This window comes from Oncorhynchus keta, chromosome 10 (genome assembly GCF_023373465.1).
Source record: "Oncorhynchus keta strain PuntledgeMale-10-30-2019 chromosome 10, Oket_V2, whole genome shotgun sequence".
Classification (NCBI taxonomy): Eukaryota; Metazoa; Chordata; class Actinopteri; order Salmoniformes; family Salmonidae; genus Oncorhynchus; species Oncorhynchus keta.
This window is the reverse complement of record NC_068430.1, coordinates 44,695,650-44,716,272: the sequence shown is the minus strand read 5'-3', so window position 1 is coordinate 44,716,272 and position 20,623 is coordinate 44,695,650. Positions and strand designations below refer to the sequence as shown.

The window sequence follows — 20,623 nt, the reverse complement described above, 5'->3', positions numbered from 1 at the left end:
ATACACACACGCGTGTACACACTTCACACAAAGTAACATCACACGTAAACACACACGCACGCACGCACGCACGCACGCACACACACACACACACACACACACACACACACACACACACACACACACACACACACACACACACACACACACACCTCTCTCACTCACTCACACACAAGACTTCTTCCCAATGTAACCCCAATACATACATTCAACCGTTCCATGGCTTGTCACACCTCTTCCCTGCAGTGTTCGTGGTTCAGTTTGAGGAGGACCGTTGGGAGTCAGGCAAGTGGCAGAACCTGTCTAGTTATCCCGGAGACTTCAACACTGTCATCCTGGAGCTCTCTCCATTCGTCAACTACCAGTTCAGAGTCATCGCTGTCAATTCTGTGGGCCAGAGCCTCCCCAGCCTCCCCTCGCAACGATACCAGACCAGCGGAGCCCGTGAGTCAGACACCGGGAGGGAGAGAGGGGATGGATGGGGGTAGGGAAAAGGGAATTTAGGAGGATGTTCGACCAGATCTTTCTCCAGCCAATCCTCACCACAATACTAGTGGGTTATCAAGGAGGATAATGGAGGGAACGAGGGAGGGTGAAGGGAGGGCAGGTGGGGGTGTCTTTTTTAGGAGTTCTGGGAAATATACAGCCCAAATAAATGTTTCACAGAGGTCAAGTAACAGACAACAGTCAACATCAACTGTTCAGAGGAGACTGTGTGAATCAGGCTTTCATAGTCCAATTGCTGCACAGAAACTACTACTAAAGGACACCAATAAGAAGAAGATAATTGCTTGGGGCAAGAAATACATGAGCAATGGACATTAGACCGGTGGAAATTTGTCCTTTGGTCTGGAGTCCAAATTTGAGATTTTTGGTTCCAACCGCCATGTCCTTGTGAGACCCGGTGTGGGTGAACGGATGATCTCCGCATGTGTGTTTTCCACCGTGAAGCATGGAGGAGGAGGTGTGATGGTGTGGGGGTGCTTTGCTGGTGACACTGTCTGTGATTTATTTAGAATTCAAGGCACACTTAAGCAGCATTGCTACCACCTCATTCTTCAGCGATGCACCATCCCATTTGATTTGCGCTTAGCGGGACTATCATTTGTTTAACAACAGGACAATGACCCAGCACACCTCCAGACTGTGTAAGGGCTATTTGACTAAGAAGGAGAGTGATGGAATGCTGCATCAGATGACCTGGCCTCCACAATCCCCAACCTCAACCAAATTGAGATGGTTTGGGATGAGTTGGACCGCAGAGTGAAGGAAAAGCAGCCAACAAGTGCTCAGCATATGTGGGAACTCCTTCAAGACTGTTGGAAAAGCATTCCAGGTGAAGCTGGTTGAGAGAATGCCAAGCGTGTGCAAAGCTGTCATCAAGGAAAAGGGTGGCTATTTGAAGAATCTCAAATACAAAATAGAATTGAATTTGTTTAACACTTTTTTGGTTACTATAATATTCCATGTGTTATTTCATAGTTTTGATGTCTTCACTATTATTCTACAATGTAGAAAATAGTAAAAATAAAGAAAAACCCTTGAATGAGTAGGTGTTCTAAAACTTTTGACGGTAGTGTATTTTAGCCAGAGAGATGACATGTGTCCCTGTGTGTTTTAGCTCCAGATGTTATCCCTAGAGGCCTGAAAGGCTGGGGCACCAAGAAGAACAACATGGAGATCAGCTGGGAGGTGAGAGACAGAAAGAGGATCATAGCAGGGACTGATGTCATGGTTTCGCCCATTACCCTTCATGAAGAGCCATGACACCCTCAATGGCAAGGTTGTTTCAGTCAGTAAAAACTAGACTAATTAATGTGTGTGTCTTTTTGCGCTTTCCAGCCCTTGTTGGACACAGAGCGAAACGGCCCTAACCTGCACTACTCGGTGTGGTGGCGACGTAAGGATACGGGGGAGGAATGGAGTAATGTGACTACAGTGGGTGCAAAGCACATTGTCCACGACACAGAGACCTACGTACCCTATGAGATCAAACTGCGGGCTGTGAATGACTTTGGACCGGGAGGCGAGTCTAACATCATCATAGGATACTCTGGGGAGGACAGTACGTACCCACACAAACCTACATACACATGAAGCAACGTTTCTTTACCATTCATCATCTTTTTGGAACGAGCAAATGTTAGCTCTCGTCTCTCTCTTCTTTCTCTCTCGTCACATGCTGATGATCTCGTACCTGTGTGTACCTCCAGAGCCCACAGCCCCTCCCACTGACCTGCGAGTGTCTAAGATTGACAGCACCAAGGTCAATGTCCACTGGACCCCAGTAGATCCCAGCACTGTATTGGGAGAGTTCAAGGAGTACAGGGTGAGAACTGTAGCCCACTACACACACACACACACACACACACACACACACACACACACATACACACAAACACACACACACACACACGACACACACACACACGGCACACGGCACACGTGGCCACAGACAGACATACATACAGACACACCATGTGTTTCTACCACCCTGTGATGACATTGTGTGTGGGCCCTCTCTCTCAGGTGTACTACTGGCGTGAGGGCAGCATGGTGAAGGGTCTGCGTGTGAATAAAGAGAAGAAGACTAAAGGGTTCTACAGTACCGTGGCCCAGCCTACTGGCATACTGACAGACCTACAGCCATACAGCCACTACCGCATATACATGGTGGTCGCCAACAATCGCTACGAGGGACCGCCTAGCAACCATGTGGAGTTCCGTACCAAGGAAGGAGGTGAGACAGGGAGAGAGAAGGACAACTCCAACTGTCATACAGTCCATTGGACAAATGATTTTTTACACTGTAACTCACTCTCTCTCCTACACCTACCAACACTCTCCCTCTTTCTCTCTCCCACGCTCTCCCTCATTCTAACATCCTCCATCTCTCTTAATTTCTATCCTTCCCCCTCTCTTTCCCTCTCTCCCCTGTGTGTTTAGTGCCAGAAGCTCCTAAGTTCTTTAAGATCATCCAGCGGAGTACAGATGTTATCCACCTGGAGTGGGACAAACCCCTGGAGCCTAACGGCATTCTGATTGGATATAAACTCAACTACCAGACAGGTGAGCCCTTCTGATTGGATACCCACTCAAAAGACAGAGAGGGGTGCTCTTCTGATTGGCTACCCAGTCAAGTACCAGAAAGGTGAGCACTTTTGATTGGTTAGTTACACAGTCAAACGACAGACACGTTATCAGTTCAGCGGTATACACTGCACAAGAACTTTGGGTAGAAGGTCGGAAAGATCTTTCTAATTCCTCTAGATAATGACGCCGGAGGAGATGTCTGCCGTTTTACGGTCTTCTAACCAATTGTGCTATTGTGTGTGGTTTTTTTGCGTTATTTCTTATTTATTTTGTACATGATGTTTCTACCACCGTCCCTTATGACCGAAAAGTGCTTCTAGATATCAGGACAGTGATTACTCACATCGTCATGGAAGAAGAGTTTTTTTCTTTAATGAGTCGGGCGCAAAGGATTTCTTTCAGATGCCTGACAATGCCCAAAACCCTGTGCATCGCATGAGAAGTAGACGGAGATATCGGGGATGTATGTCAGGGTGCCTTGTAAGGATCTGAAGGCGAGTGGGAAATCTGCCTCTACCATCAGCACTATTAGCCAACGTACAATCATTGGATAACAAAATAGACGAACTACGATCACGAATATCCTACCAACAGGACATTAAAAACTGTAATTCTTATGTTTCACTGTGTCGTGGCTGAACGACAAATGGATAAAATACAGCTGCCCGGTTTTACACTGCACCGGCAAGATAGAACAGCCGCCCCCGGTAAGACAAGGGGTAACGGTCTGTGTATATTTGTAAACAACAGCTGGAGCACAAAATCTAATAGTAAGGGAGTCTCAAGGTTTTCATGATAAGCTGTAGACCACACTATTTACCAAGATAGTTTTAATCTATATTCTTCGTAGCTGTCTATTTACCTCCACAAACCGATGCTGGCATTAAAACCACACTCAATGAGCTGTATAGGGCCATAAGCGAACAGGAAAACGCTCATCCAGAGGCGGCCGTGGACATTAATGCAAGGAAACTTAAATCTGTTTCCCTAATTTCTAACAGCATGTTAAATGTGCAACCAGAGGGGAAAAAACTCTAGACCACCTTTAATCCACACACAGAGACGCATACAAAGCTCTCCCTCACCATCCATTTGGCAAATCTGACCATATGTATATCTTCCTGATTCCTGCTTACAAGCAAAAATTTTAAGCAAGAAACCCCAGTTACTCAGTCAATAAAGATGTGGTCAGATGACGCAGATGCTATGCTACAGAACTGTTATGCTAGCACAGACTGGAATATGTTCCGGGATTCTTCCAATGACAATGAGGAGTACACCACATCAGTCACTGGCTTCATCAATAAGTGCATTGTACGTACACACCCCAACCAGAAGCCAAGTGCTGCCGCTTTCAAGGAGCGGAACTCTAACCCGGAAGCTTATAAAAACTCCCTCTATGCCCTCCGACGAATCATCAAACAGGAAAAGCGTCAATACAGGACTATGATTTAATCATACTACACCGACTCCGACGCTCGGCGGATGTGGCAGGATTTGCAAACTATTACAGATTGCAAAGGGAAGCACAGCCGCGAGCTGCCCAGTGACACGAGCCTACCAGACAAGCTAAATTACTTCTATGCTCACTTCGAGGCAAGCAACACTGAAGCATGCATGAGAGCATCAGCTGTTCAGGACGACTGTGTGATCACACTCTCTGTAGCCGATGTAAGACCTTTAAACAAGTCAACATTCACAAGGCTGCAGGGCCAGACGGATTACCAGGACGTGTACTCCGAGCATGCACTGACCAACTGGCAAGTGTCTTCACTGACATTTTCAACCTCTCCCTGACTGAGTCTGTAATACCTACATGTTTCAAGCAGACCACCATAGTCCCTCAGCGTTCAACACTCTAGTGCCCTCAAAGCTCATCACTACGCTAATGACACTGGGACTAAACACCTCCCTCTGCAATTGGAACCTGGACTTCCTAACGATCTGCACCAGGTGGTAAGGTAACGTAACAACACATATGCCACACTGATCCTCAACACGGGGGTCCCTTGGGTGCATGCTCAGTCCACTCCACAACTCCACCACCATCATTAAGTTTGCTGACAACATAACAATTGTAGGCCTGACAACAATGAGGCAGCCTATAGGAAGAAGGTGGTGTGGTGCCAGGATAACAACCTCTCCTTCGATGTGATCAAGACAAAGGAGATGATTGTGTACTACAGGAAAAGGAGGACTGAGCACGCCCCCATTCTCATCGTCGGGGGTGTAGTGGAGCAGGTTGAGAGCTTCAACTTCCTTGGTGTCCACATCACCAACAATCTATCATGGTCCAAGCACACCAACACAGCCATAAAGAGGGTACGACAAAGCCTATTCTCCCTCAGGAGACTGAAAAGATTTGGCATGGTCCTCAGATCCTCAAAAAGTGGTTGCATCACTGCCTTATATGGCAACTGCTCGGCCTCTGACCGTAAGGCACTACAGAGGGTAGTGCGTACGGCCCAGTACATCACTGGGGCCAAGTTGCATCCAGGACCTTTATTCCAGGTGGTGTCAGAGGAAGGGCCTAAAAGACTCCAGCCACCCTACCTCACGACAAGCGTCACCGGAGCTCCAAGTCTAGGTCCAAAAGTCTTCTTAACAGTTTCTACCCCAAGCCATAAGACTCCTGAACATCTAATCAAAATGGATACCTAGACTATTTGCATTTCCCCCCGCCCCCCGTTTATGCTGCTGCTACTCTCTGTTAATTCTCTATGCATAGTCACTTTAACTCTACCTACATGTACATATTACCTTTATGACATTGACTAACCTGTGCCCCTGCACATTGACTCCATATAGCCTTGTGTCTGTTATTTTTCTGCTGCTCTTCAATTATAATTGTTTTATATGATCTATTTTTGACTTCTTAGGGATCAAATCCCATTAACGGGATCGATTTGACAACATCCGGTGAAATGGCAGACCGCCAAATTTGAATTAAATTATTAGAAATATTTTACTTTCATACAATCACACGTACAATTCACCAAATTAAAGCTTTACTTCTTGTTAAGCCACCGCGTCAGATTTCAAAAAGGCTTTACAGCGAAAGCAAACCATGCTATTATCTAAGGACAGCACCCCATCAAACAAACACAGACAATCATATTTCATCCCGCCAGGCGTGACACAAAACTGAAAACTGAAGATCCTCTTTTGTTGGCACTCCAATATGTCCCATAAACATCACAAATGGTCCTTTTGTTTGATTAATTACGTCATTATATCTCCAAAATGTCCATTTATTTGGCACGTTTGATCCAGAAAAACACTGGTTCAATCTCGCACAACATGACTACAAAATATCTAATAAGTTACCTGTAATCTTTGTTCAAACATTTCAAACAACTTTCTTAATACAACTTTAGGTATTTTTTAACGTAAATAATCAATCAAATTGAAGACAGGATAAACTGCGTTCAAAAGCAGATAAAAACAAAGTGGAGCGAGTTCTCAGGTCGTGCGACCCAACCACAAAAGTACACTACACTCGACCCTTGTTCTAAACAGCCCTACTTCTTCATTTCTGAAAGGAAAAACATCAACCAATTTCTAAAGACTGATGGCATCTAGTGGAAGCGATAGGAACTGCAAGCAAGTGCATTAGAAATCTAGATCCCCATAAAAAAAAAACTAATTGAAAAGAGAGTGACCTCAACAACAACAAAATATCCTGGTTGGTTTGTCCTCGGGGTTTCGCCTGCAAAATAAGTTCTGTTATAATATGCATATCTGGGCCTGAGTAGCAAGCTGTTTACTTTGGGAACGCTTTCATCCGGACGTGAAAATACCGCCCCCTAGCCTATAGAGAGGTTAAAGCTTTTTCTTTTTTTTTTTTGGTTAAGGGCTTGTAAGTAAGCATTTCACTGTAATGTCTACTTGTATTCAGCGCATGTGACAAATATGATTTGATGTGAAATAAGTGATAATGGTCCTGTAGCCCATCATTGTAAATAATAAGTTGTCCTTAACTGACTTGCCTTTTTGTATTTTTGTTATAATAATGCCCGAGAAGCCGGTGTTTGGAGGATCTACTGGCACCGTATCCTCCAAACACCGGCTTCGAGGGCATTATCACTTTTATACAATAGGTTGCCAACATATTCAAATAATGATTGACATATTTTCATTAAAAACTTCATTTTGATGAATTTATTCATACTATCTCATCCTTCCACAAGATATATATATATATATATATGTGAACGTTGCGATGATAGACAGTTAAGTGTTTTTACAGTAGCTGCATGACTGTTACCTGACCAGCTGACTGACTGTGTGTGTTCTTGTAGTGAACGGGTCGCGTGTAGGCCTTATGCAGATGCAGAGTTTCCTACCTAACGTGACAACGTACACACTCCGCCTGCCCGAACGAGCCATCCGCTATAAGTTCTACCTGGCGGCCCTCACACAGGTGGGAGCAGGGGAGGTCTATGCTGAGGAGTCTCCACACTTCACCAATGAGGGTAAGTCCACACTGCCTACACAGCATACACACACACACACACACACACCTCAATCTTTACTCATACACACATACACACATGCTCATGCGCACACACACACACACACTTACACACACATACACACATAAATACTTACTCAACAAACTTCTCTTACTCGCATACCATTCTTACTCAATACCATTCTTATTCACGCACACACACAGACACAGACACACACACACATACACACACACAGAGTCAACTCTGACTTTTAACGCTGTTACACACAGTCACGTTTTTGTTTACTCCAGGTAAGTGGTGTAAGGCTGTTTTTTGATATGCAGAATGTCACCAGCTTGCATGGTCAAGTTCCTTTTAATTCTTCAGTAATGTGGTACGCTGGGTAATGTAGGATTAACAGGTTATTGTTGAGAAGACATGAAACAGATAACCAGAACAGATCAACACAGATTTTTATTAATTCACTGTTTAGGATGACAAATTTCACAAAGACTGAATGAAAAAGTTAAACCATCTACGCTATGTAGACACAGAAATGTGTGCCAAAAGAAGAAAATAAGTTGGCATTTTAAGTCTTAGTTATGTGTGGAAACTGGGTTAGATGTTTGTGTGTTTGTGCAGCTAGTTGACACGGTAGAGTGTGTCAAGTGTGGCCAACCGAAAAGGCTTGGAAAGCTCAGTGACTTCAGCCTACTGCAGCTCGGCAGCAAACACATAAGTCTTTGTCACACTGGCACCCATTCAACATATATAACACATTCACACTCGTGCACAGTGTGTGCAGCAGTGGTCAATGGGTTACGATGAGCACACAAACGGGTGCACACACACACACACACACACACACACACACACACACACACACACACACACACACACACACACACACACACACACACACACACACACACACACACACACACACTTGGTGTTAATAGCGATAGATGCAGAATCACCCAGTGTTCTCCTTCTTGGCATGTCTCCTGTCTGTCGTTGTGCTCTTTTGTCAGAATGTTCTCTTTCTCTCCTCGTTTCTCTCTCTTTGTCTCTCTTCCTCTCCTGTGGTTGATCTTCTGTAGTGTCTTTTAACGCTGTCTTTCTGTCTCCGCCTCTCAGATTCTCACTCTTGTTTTCCCTCCTCCACTTGCTGTCTCACCCTCTTCTGTCTGTCTGTCTCCCCCTCCCTTTCACCTCACCCCTCCATCTCACCTATCTCCACCTCCATGTCGCCTGTCTCCACCTCCCTCTTGCCTGTCTCCACCTCCCTCTCGCTTGTCTCCACCCTCCTCTCGCCTGTCTCCACCTCCCTCTCGCCTGTCTCCACCTTCCTCTCTCTTGTCTCCACCTCCCTCTCGCCTGTCTCCACTTCCCTCTCGCCTGTCTCCACCTCCCTCTCGCCTGTCTCCACTTCCCTCTCGCCTGTCTCCACCTCCCTCTCTCTTGTCTCCACCTCCCTCTCGCCTGTTTCCACCTCCCTCTTGCTTGTCTCCACCTCCCTCTTGCCTGTCTCCACCTCCCTCTCGCCTGTTTCCACCTCCCTCTCGCTTGTCTCCACCTCCCTCTCGCCTGTCTCCACCTCCCTCTTGTCTGTCTTCACCTCCCTCTTGTTTGTCTCCACCTCCCTCTCGCCTGTCTCCTTCTCCACCCCCCATACACCTGTCTCCCCCTCCCTTTTCCCTCTCCCTCTCCCCCTCCCTCTCAACCTCCTCTCTGTGTGTCTCTCTCCATGGGTGTTAACAGAAGACTTTTTCAGCTCAGGTACTGACCGCTCGGGTGTAGGTAACGGGAAATGCATAGCCCGTCTGTCTGTCTGCTTGTCTGTCTGTCTATTTTCTATAATTCCTCTCCGACTTTGTCTCAGTCCATTTTTTCCAGCAGTGGTGTCCAGTTCAAATGAATGACCATGTCATATTTACGTTTCCTTACCACTTTGCCTCGTCATCATATCACGGGTTTCTACCACCCCCTACTGATGACAATGGTACAGACCCAAGACACCTATCCTAGAGAGAAACTACCCATAGAGGTTAAATAGGGGTTGACAAATCTTACGCCGTAGCTAACAAACAAAACAAATGAGGGGTAACTTTGAGGTCTGTCAAGGGTAAAACCCTGAGGAAAACTAATTTTGAATGTGTATGAGTTCTCGTCAAATCAAGTATACATGAATTACTATTAGATATTTAAGTCAGTAGATTCTAGATTGAATTAATAGAACAATTAGGAAGTGAGCAGCCATATTCAGGACTGGCATTGTCATCTGAAAATTTTACAGAGAGCTTAAATAGAGAGCTTTGGACTGTAACCAGAAAGTTCTTTGTAATGGACTGAACTGCACTCTACCAAACACTGGCTTTCTCTTTGCCAGCTGTATAACTGTATGTCTGTCTATATTGTCTGTCATATCTGTATCTCTGTCTATATCTGTATCTTTCAGTGTACTGTATCTGTGCTTCACTCTGTGCTTTCAGGGATTGAACAAACCCACAGAACTCTCAGGTTCATTTTTGACATTAAAACCTACAGTATTATACACTTATAACTCTCTTATGTACACCTTAAAGGAATGAGTGTAGAAACAACTAACATTATAATCTCTGCTTCAACCTTTAGTTCTATTTGAGCCACTTTTATAACTCTTACAGCACTTGTATAACAGTTGCAAATCCCGTTATATCCAAGAAGAGTGTAATTCGGCTGTACTGTAGTCCAGGTCAGGATCACCTGTAGCATAATTGGTATCAACTTGAAGTCGGTATCAACTTCCTGACATTTCTGAGATCTGAACTTTGACCTGTCACCCAGCTCCAATCCCTGATAGCGCACCTTGCAACTTGAATCATGACAACTACCTGTCCGTCACAAGCCTTGGATCTTGTGTACTGACTGAGTCGACAAAGGGGTTGACCCTCATTTACGTGAGGGGGGGCATAGGATGGGGGAGGCTTGCTTACGTTTGTCGTTTGTATGTGGAGATGGGAGCACGTCACCGGGGTGGGGATGGGTGGTGATTTCAAGCTTACAGTGCTCTCGCTTGAATGATTCTCCATCATCAAACGTTCTCTGCTGCTCATTCACTTGCTTGCTCGCTCACTGCTGCTTGCGCTTCAGCTTTCAGAGTGTCACGCATCCATCTCATCCATGTGTGTTTATGTCTTGGCTGGTGAGCATTGCCCCTCTTCTCCCTGATCCCTGTATAAGGGGAAGTCAGAGGTAAGAGATCACTGAGCTTGGGGTTCAACCCCTCTGAATGGCAATGCCTCTGGTTTATGCCTTTTGACTGAAACAGCCTGGGATTGGCAAAGCTTTTTGATTGACATGGCTTGCGGCCAATGTGATCTCTGGCTGGCTTTTTAGTATTACCTGGGCAACAGGGGTTCTTGAGCACCTGCCTGCACTGATGCGTTCAAGTTCGCCGCCGCCTTTGCCTCTTCCTCTTCTTCTCCTCTCAAGATTGGCTCTCTCTGGCATGCTGTGTGTCATGGCTGACTTGGGGGTGTATGCATGAGGGAGGGGGGATGGAGGGGTGCAGTTCAACAAGGATATGAGTTCAACTGCTCTCTAGTGGGATCCTCCAAATGGAGATGTTCATCAACTGCAAGGTAAAAGGAAGAGTAATAAGGTCCTGCGAAGAAGGTCCTACATAGGCCCCTGTATGTTCACCGTAGATAATGTGATGATTCTGCTCAAAATGACGTAAGAAGAAAGCACGTCTCCTTTGTATTAGCAGTGTATCTAAGTATGAATTTCCCATAACTTCCTGTTTATTCCATTTAAAAAAAAACACAACCAATAGACCTGCTCTGCATTGGTTTAGGAAAGGATTTGGATGGATTGATAGTCATAGCAGCATTTGGCCACTTGGAGGCACTGATATTCTACTTCATGGTCCTCATTGTGGGTTGTGTGGATGAATTAAACGATTTATGAATACCCAATCCTATTTTAATCCTGGATATCTGTTGCATCTACCCACACATATAACATATTTTATTATCTTAACTTCTAATGCCTAAAATAAAAAAAATCTATTAATATTATATTTCTGTTGACCTCTTTTGGCTAATTAGACAGTTGCCTTTTCCTTATTTACTCAACAGTGCTGGTTCTGGGAAATTCCATAGCACCTTTCTGCTCATTGGTTCATTGACTTTCTCTCTGTGTCTCTATTGGTAAATGTGTTTACCTGTGATTTTCCTGCTTTTGTCTTTAACCATGTGCTCTCTTCCCTTGCCCTGTAGTCGAGCCTACAGATGTGTCCGTGTCTACAACTTTCCCTCCACCTCCTCCCACTACTACCGCTGCTACTACAACCATTAGTACCTCAACTACTACTCCCCCTACCACTACTACCACTACTACCACTACTACTACTACTACTACTACCACTACTGCTGCGACTACTGCTACCACTCCTGTGCTGGTTACCAGCACCAAGCAAGCACATACGAATGTGTTGGGTACATACAATAGGCCTACTGTTTCCTTTAGTTGACCTTTAGTTCAGTTGTTTTCTTCTATGGCATCTATGGCATAGACGAAATAGATTTACAATGGATGCACTTTTAAAGGTGTATTGTGTTCTTTTTTTATATCTTTCCCAAGATTAAAGGGACACATTAATAAGCTTTAATTTGAAGTGTTTTGATTGGCTACTCCCTCCTGACCAGAAAGGACGCATTTGGAGGAACTGGCTGCATTCCAGTATACCACTTCATTACCTTGTCATGTCTCCTTGGAGACAGGATACATGAAATTAAGTCACTTCAATGTATTGGAACGTAACCATTAACTCAACACTGTTCGGTCGGGCTGTGAGAATCCAACATGTAATATTAACAGTTAGAGGGTGTTTGTGGGGCGTTATAATTCTGCCCAGTGCAGTTGATACCTTAACTACTGGGTACCTCCATTACAATTCAAGGCACCTCCATTGTTGTTAATACATTAACTGTGGAGTGGACACCACCAAAAGTGTTGACATCAATGTTGACACTCATTAAAAGTGTTCAAATATAACATTGGTCCAGTCCACTGTTTATAGGGCAACCCTAACCCTAACCCTAAAACCATTGTGTGATTTACAACCCTGCGTGTGTGGTGTTGTAACACACCCCTCTCTGCTCCACCTTGCCACGCCCCTGACCCCGCCCTGCCCTCTAGTAGGCATGGCTCCTGGGAGTGTGATCTGGAACCTGACGGTGGAGCCTAACAGTAACTACGCTAACGTCAGCTGGAACCACAACTTCCCGGCCGGCAGCAGCGAGTTCCAGCTAGAGTTCACACTGGACAGTAAGATCCACACCCAGAGTTTGTGTCAAGGCTGAGGCTAGACTGTAAGAAAAGAACCAGAGTTTGTGTCAGAGCTGAGGCTGGACAATAAGAAAAGACCCAGAGTTTAAGATCCTCAGCCTAGGTCTTATAGTAATATTTAGAAATGGGTCAAATACATATGTGCACTTGATAAAGCTTGGAGTTTGCAATTTAGGGACTATTTCATTGCTTCCATTGCAAAGGGGGAACTGAATCAAGCCCAGCTCAAGTATTTGAAAGGATTTGACATGTGTATTTGACCCAAGTGTGATCATATCTAACAGCTATAGTTCAAAATCCATCCTGGGCAGAAATGTCAATAATAAAGTTCATCTTCAGACAGTCTATCTCTGCAGAGAACCCACTGGGCTTTCTGAAGGGAACGGTGAGGCATTCTTGGGGCAGGAAAAAACACAAAATGGTGTTAAAAAAATCCAGTCCAATTCATGACAGCCCTTCACTCTTGTGGAGAAGCAAGGCTTTTATTCAGAGGCGAGTAAGGCAACATTCTCATCTCTATTCATATCCACAGAAAGGCAATTTCTGAGAAGAAACTCTCAACTCTCATTTAATTTTGCCTCGGCAGAGCAGAGTTCAGTTACCTATAGAAGTCAGATTAGAATCTGTCTAGCATCCCATAGCTGTAGATGTGGGTGAAATATATCATATATTCTGTGGCATTTCCATTTGAATAATTAATGTGTTATTGTATAGCACCTCCGGTTTCTATTGCACTTTGATTGCAGGTTTTTTATTTTTTTATTTTAAATCCCTACTAAAGGCTATGTTAAATTTGTATTTTATTGTGCCCATGTAGATTCTCTGTTGCCAGTTCAAACAGAAGTTAATTTCAGAAAGAGAGAGAGAGAGAGAGAGAGAGAGAGAGAGAGAGAGAGAGAGAGAGAATGAGAGAGAGAATGTGTTATTTTACTGGGCGGAAATATACTGTTTAATGAAAAACATTCCTTAAAAGAACTCTATGTGTATGTGTTAAATGATTCTGATTGCAGAAGAGGAAATGTTAGGTGATATTCAAGCATGTGCACACATTTCTATTTTCCCAAACTGTATCAATGGCATACTGTACTTATAACACACAATATACCCCACTTTCTCCCTGTCTACTGCTCTCTTTCCATCTCTCTCTTTGGACATGTGGCTTTGTATAGTTCATGTCCATAGTGTATCATGATGTCTTAACTCCCCAAACTGTGCAGTGTGCAACCTTCATAGCTACTACCCAGTATCGAGCTCCTGCATCATCTGGCTGTCCGTCTGGCTGTATGTTTGGTTGTCAGGCTTGGCTTTTCCATTGGCTGTTTAACATTAGAGTCAGTGGGGGGGGGGGCATGATGTCTTTATGAACACACACACGCGCAATTTCCCCGGCAGAGCTATCACTGTGATGATGACTAGCTGTAGTCAGTGGTGTGTATTCTATGCCAGATCTAGATTACAGGCTTGGTCTGCATGCTGCAGTACTGCTAATGTTATCGGGGGGGAAGCCAGGAAGATGCTTTCACAACGCAAGCCAAGGGCATTGGGAAGGTTATAAAGATTGGGAAGGGAGGGCTACAAGCTGTTTGCTTTTGTCTTTCTATGTTTTGGACTCAAGGCTGTACAGATGTAGGATCTTAATTTGATCACTCTTGTTGCTGAGAATTTTCATGCACAACAGGAAATGCAAATGGCAGCTAAAGTTTGTAATTTTCACTTTAAGATAACTTGAGTTGCCCTAACGGAAAATGTATCTACCCCTACAAAAAATGTCCATGTATTATAATTCACATTTCCTGTAGTTTAGGATTATTTTCATGCTGTAGCAAACTGGCTCAAATTGAGATCCTACATCTGTACAGTCAAATAGCAAATATATTTTTCAGATTTAGCTTCATGTTTTAACTGATGCAAGGAATGAAGTGTGTTTTTATATTAGTCAGACATTCTTCCAAGTCATTGATTTTCATAGGGCTTCAGGTCTTTTTGTGGCCTAGTCAAGATTGAATTGAGTTTTCTACAGTTTTGTTTAGTTGCTTCAGAGGCTGCATTGGATGTACCAAGCTTTGGAATGGTTTTGGCTGATTGCTGTATGATGATCTCGTCTCACCCTTTCATGGGGTCAAAGGTCATGTCATAGCATGGTGCATGAAGTCACCAGATTGCGTGCTCCTCCAGCAATCACTGACCCATGCCCCCACAGCTTGGTGTTGTCATGACCTTTGGAAAGATGCTGCGTTCCTTTCCACCATTGGTGTTTCTTCCATTGAGATGAGTGGAGGGTTATGGGTAATTGTGACACAGTGCTTTTCTACCCTCCTGCCCCATTTCACAATACGGATTGTTCCATAATGGTGAATTTAAATTCCACTAGTCAGGGTAATACAATTTACTGCTGGCAATTCAGCTGGGAGTTTAGTAAAACTTTGACGTCCACATTATTATAGTAGCCTGAAGGAACACCTGCTTCCTAGGTTTACACTATTTTCTCTCTCGCCAATGGAAAATGTCCCCTTTTTAGATGAGCTTTCTCAGGAGAACTATCCCTCAGGTGAGAAATGTGGTTTCGCCCTCACTGGGAAGAGAATTTACCAAAAAGAATCCTGAAAAAGCCATGGAACTCCGAGCTATGGCTCTTCTATTCACTTTCATTCTCTATAAATTCCATTAGAGACATCGGCTTACAGATGTAGCTAATAATCTCAATGAGCTTGTCAATAAGTGGAGGTAAGAGGGTGTGTGTGTGTTGCATTGGGTCAGTCTCAATTCACTCCACTGGCCCACCATCTCATAGGGGGAAAAATCAGTCCTGCCCATGTAGTATCACTGCGTCGCACCCTTCCTCTTTGCGTCGTTACCACGGTAGCCCGGCCACGCCCCCACAACAGAGTGTGATTGGCCCTCTCTTGTGTCTCCAAGGCAACGGCAGTATGTCAAGCGTACCTGTGAACCAGCCGCCCATTAAGCTGGCGGGACTGATCGAAGGGGCCAAGTACCACCTGAGGGTGTACTCCAACGAATACCACAGCATCTCCAGCAATGTTGTCACCTTTGAGACCAGTGCAGGTGAGACTCCACCTGCCCAGTTGAGGGATGGTACATGGCCCGGATCAGGTCAGTTCAGATAGCCTGGGGGCCAGTCTGTGTCTGCATCAGCCCAGTCTAGGAGACTATAGCAGGCTAATGCAGAGACATGATAACACCCATGCTACCGGGACCACATGGAGGAGGACCCAGTTCCCTAACAATGAGGTATGTTGGGTCAGAACACGGTGGTGCTCCAGCCAAGTGAAAGAAGGCTAGGAGTTGAAATAGCTCCATGTGCTGGTATTGAAGTGTTGCCATGAATTCCCCGTCCATCAACGAAATACTCAAACGCATTGTAAAGTGACTGCTTTGTTTCCGTTCAGTTGTCTGTTCTGAACTTCTGGAAATAGCTGCCATGAGTCAGCGATTTAGCTGTTTGTGATGTCTTGATTTGCCGTAGGAGAGTATTCCATGTGGTAAGAATAATCCAATGCAATGTAATGAATGAAAGCTAATACGTACAATGGGTCTATAACTTGGACATATACTTTACTTTTCTCATATCTTCGTTTTGTTTCCGAGCAAATTCACTTAGCTAATTTCACACTTGGTTGGTTAGTAATTATAAACTATTCATCTTATTGTCGGGGTATATTTAAATCTGCATTTTGTTACAGAATTGTTTTTCAACCAGTAGCGTACTGTGTTTGGCTTATTACAATGTTCTAGAATTATATTAGGCACCAATTGTGCAAGTTCTCCCACTTGAAAAGATGAGAGAGGCCTGTAATTGTCATCATAGGTACTCTTCAACTATGACAGAGAAAATAAGGGGAAAAAAATCCAGAAAATCACATTGTTGGATTTTAAATGTATTTATTTGCAAATTATGGTGGAAAATAAGTATTTGGTCAAGAACAAAAGTTTATCTCAATACTTTGTTATATACCCTTTGTTGGCAATGACAGAGGTCAAACGTTTTCTGTAAGTCTTCACAAGGTTTTCACACACTGTTGCTGGTATTTTGGCCCATTCCTCCATGCAGATCTCCTCTAGAGCAGTGATGTTTTGGGGCTGTTGCTGGGCAACATGGACTTTCAACTCCCTCCAAAGATTTTCTATGGGGTTGAGATCTGGAGACTTGCTAGGCCACTCCAGGACGAAGCCACTCCTTCGTTGCCCGGGCGGTGTGTTTGGGATCATTGTCATGCTGAAAGAGCCAGCCACGTTTCATCTTCAATGCCCTTGCTGATGGAAGGAGGTTTTCACTCAAAATCTCACGATACATGGCCCCATTCATTCTTTCCTTTACACGGATCAGTCGTCCTGGTCCCTTTGCAGAAAAACAGCCCCAAAGCATGATGTTTCCACCCCCATGCTTCACAGTAGGTATGGTGTTCTTTGGATGCAACTCAGCATTCTTTGTCCTCCAAACACGACGAGTTGAGTTTTTACCAAAAAGTTATATTTTGGTTTCCTCTGACCATATGACATTCTCCCAATCTTCTTTTGGATCATCCAAATGCTCTCTACCAATCTTCAGATGGGCCTGGACATGTACTGGCTTAAGCAGGGGGACACGTCTGGCACTGCAGGATTTGAGTCCCTGGCGGCGTAGTGTATACTGATGGTAGGCTTTGGTACTTTGGTCCCAGCTCTCTGCAGGTCATTCACTCTGGGATTTTTGCTCACCGTTATTGTGATCATTTTGACTCCATGGGGTGAGATCTTGCGTGGAGCCCCAGATTGAGGGAGATTATTAGTGGTCTTGTATGTCTTCCATTTCCTAATAATAGCTGCCACAGTTGATTTCTTCAAACCAAGCTGCTTACCTATTGCAGATTCAGTCTTCCCAGCCTGGTGCAGGTCTACAATTTGGTTTCTGGTGTCCTTTGACAGCCCTTTGGTCTTGGCCATAGTGGAGTTTGGAGTGTGACTGTTTGAGGTCGTGGACAGGTGTCTTTTATACTGATAACAAGTTCAAACAGGTGCCATTAATACAGGTAACGAGTGGAGGACAGAGGAGCCTCTTAAAGAAGAAGTTACAGGTCTGTGAGAGCCAGAAATCTTGCTTGTTTGTAGGTGACCAAATACTTATTTTCCACCATGTTTTGCAAATAAATTCATTAAAAATCCTACAATGTGATTTTCTGGATTCTTTTCTCTCATTTTGTCTGTCATAGTTGAGGTGTACATATGATGAAAATTACAAGCCTCTCTCATCTTTTTAAGTGGGAGAACTTGCACAATTGGTGGCTGACTAAATACTTTTCCCCCTATATATATATATATAAATATTCTTCAAAGTAGCCAACCTTTGCCTTGATTACAGCTTTGCACACTCTTGGCATTCTCTCAACCAACTTCACCTGGAATTCTTATCCAACAGTCTTGAAGGAGTTCCCACATATGCTGAGCACTTGTTCACTGCTTTTCCTTACCTCTGCGGTCCAACTCATCCCAAACCATCTCAATCTCGTTCTTGGTCAAATAGCCCTTACACAGCCTGGAGGTGTGTTGGGTCTTTTTCCAGTTGAAAAACACATGATTGTCCCACGAAGCGCAAACCAGATGGGATGATGAATCGCTGCAGAATGCTGTGGTAGCCATGCTGGTTAAGTGTGCCTTGAATTCTAAATACAACACAGACAGTGTCACCAGCAAAGCAACCCCACACCTCCTCCTCCATGCTTCACGGTGAAAACCACACTCACGCACACCATCCGTTCACCTACTTTGCATCTCACCACATGGTGGTTGAAACCGAAAATCTCAAATTTGGACTCATCAGACCAAAGGACAGATTTCCACCGGTCTAATGTCCATTGCTCATGTTTCTTGGCCCAAGCAAGTCTCTTCTTATTATTGGTGTCCTTTAGTAGTGGTTTCTTTGTAGCAATTCGATCATGAAAGCCTGATTCTCCTCTGAACAGTTGATGTTGAGATGTGTCTGTTACTTGAACTCTGTGAAACGTTTATATGAGCTGCAGTTAACTCTAATGAACTAGGTAACTCTGGGTCTTCCTTTCCTGTGGCGGTCCTCACAAGAGACAGTTTCATCATAGCGATTGATGGTTTTTGCAACGACACTTGAAGAAACTTTCAAAGTTCTTAACATTTTACGGATTGACTGACCTTCATGCCTTAAAGTAATGATGGACTGTTGTTTCTCTTTGCTTATTTGAGCTGTTATTGACATAATTTAACTAGGCAAGTCAGATAAGAACAAATTCTTATTTACAGTGACAGTCAACCAAAAGGCAAAAGGCCTCCTGTGGGGTCTGGGGCTGGGATTAAAGATAAAAGCAATTAAATATAAATATAGGACAAAACACACATCATGACAAGAGAGACAACACAGCACTACATAAAAGAGACACCTAAGTCAACAACATATTAAGGCAACAATACATGACAACACAGCATGGTAGCCACACAACATGACAACAGCATGGTAGCAACACAACATGGAAGCGGCACAACATGGTAGCAACACAACATGGAAGCGGCACAAAACATGGTACAAACATTATTGGGCACAGACAATACATCATGCAAAGCAGCCACAACTGTCAATCAGTGTCCATGATTGAGTCTTTGAATTTATTTAACCAGGCAAGTCAGTTAAGAACAAATTATTATTTTCAATGACAGCCTAGGAACAGTGGGTTTAACTGCCTGTTCAGGGGCAGAACAACAGATTTGTACCTTTTCAGCTTGGGGGTTTGAACTTGCAACCTTGCAGTTACTAGTCCAACACTCTAACCACTAAGCTACCCTGCCGCCCCATGAATGAAGAGATTGAGATAAAACTGTCCAGTTTGAGTGTTTGTTGGAGCTAGTTTCAGTCGCTAGATGCAGCGAACTGAAAAAACAAGCGACCCAGGGATGTGTGTGCTTTGGGGACCTTTAACAGAATGTGACTGGCAGTGTTGAATGTGGAGGATGGGGCTGCAGTAGATCTCTCAGATAGGGGGGAGTGAGGCCTAAGAGGGTTTTATAAATAAGCATCAACCAGTAGGTCTTGCGACAAGTATAGAGAGATGACCAGTTTACAGAGGAGTATAGAGTGCAGTGATGTGTCCTATAAGGAGCATTGGTGGCAAATCTGATGGACAAATGGTAAAGAACATCTAGCCACTCGAGAGCACCCTTACCTGCCAATCTATAAATGATGTCTCCGTAATTTAGCATGGGAAGGATGGTCATTTGAATCAGAGATCACGATAGAGGGAACCAAGTCTAGATTTAACTTTAGCCTGTAGCTTTGATATGTGCTAAGAGAACGACAGTGTACCGTCTAGCCATACTCCCAAGTACTTGTATGAGGTGACTATCTCAAGCTCTAAACCCTCATAGGTAGTAATCACACCCATGGGGAGAAGGGCATTCTTCTTACCAAACCTTTGTTTTGGAGGTGTTCAGAACAAGGTTAAGGGCAGAGAAAGCTTGTTGGACACTAAGAAAGATTTGTTGTAGAGTGTTTAACACAAAATCCGGGGAGGGGCCAGCTGAATATAAGACTGTATCATCTGCATATAAATGGATGAAAGAGCTTCCTACTGCCTGAGCTATGTTGTCGATGTAAATTGAGAACAGAGTGAGGCCTAGGATCGAGCCTTGGGATACTCCCTTGTTGACAGGCAGTGGCCGAGACAGCAGATGTTCTGACTTTATACACTGCAATCTTTGAGAGAGAGGTAGTTAGCAAACGAGGT

General features: G+C 44.2%; 1 protein-coding gene across 20 annotated transcripts in view; it reads left to right on the top strand.

Annotated features, from left to right (window-relative positions):
* Window positions 1-20,623, top strand: part of LOC118388822 (neurofascin) — a 156,106-nt gene that overhangs the window by 118,156 nt on the left and 17,327 nt on the right. For 14 of the 20 annotated variants that reach the window (XM_052527115.1, XM_052527117.1, XM_052527114.1 and 11 more), the window contains 11 exons: window positions 247-444; window positions 1,622-1,692; window positions 1,843-2,065; window positions 2,214-2,329; window positions 2,530-2,740; window positions 2,947-3,069; window positions 7,395-7,568; window positions 9,309-9,326; window positions 11,810-12,028; window positions 12,732-12,860; window positions 15,798-15,944. In XM_052527115.1, the coding sequence (XP_052383075.1) occupies window positions 247-444; window positions 1,622-1,692; window positions 1,843-2,065; window positions 2,214-2,329; window positions 2,530-2,740; window positions 2,947-3,069; window positions 7,395-7,568; window positions 9,309-9,326; window positions 11,810-12,028; window positions 12,732-12,860; window positions 15,798-15,944 (1,629 nt within the window). The remainder of the gene's footprint in view (window positions 1-246; window positions 445-1,621; window positions 1,693-1,842; window positions 2,066-2,213; window positions 2,330-2,529; window positions 2,741-2,946; window positions 3,070-7,394; window positions 7,569-9,308; window positions 9,327-11,809; window positions 12,029-12,731; window positions 12,861-15,797; window positions 15,945-20,623) is intronic. The other 6 variants (XM_052527113.1, XM_052527120.1, XM_052527125.1 and 3 more) reach the window with 3 other exon arrangements.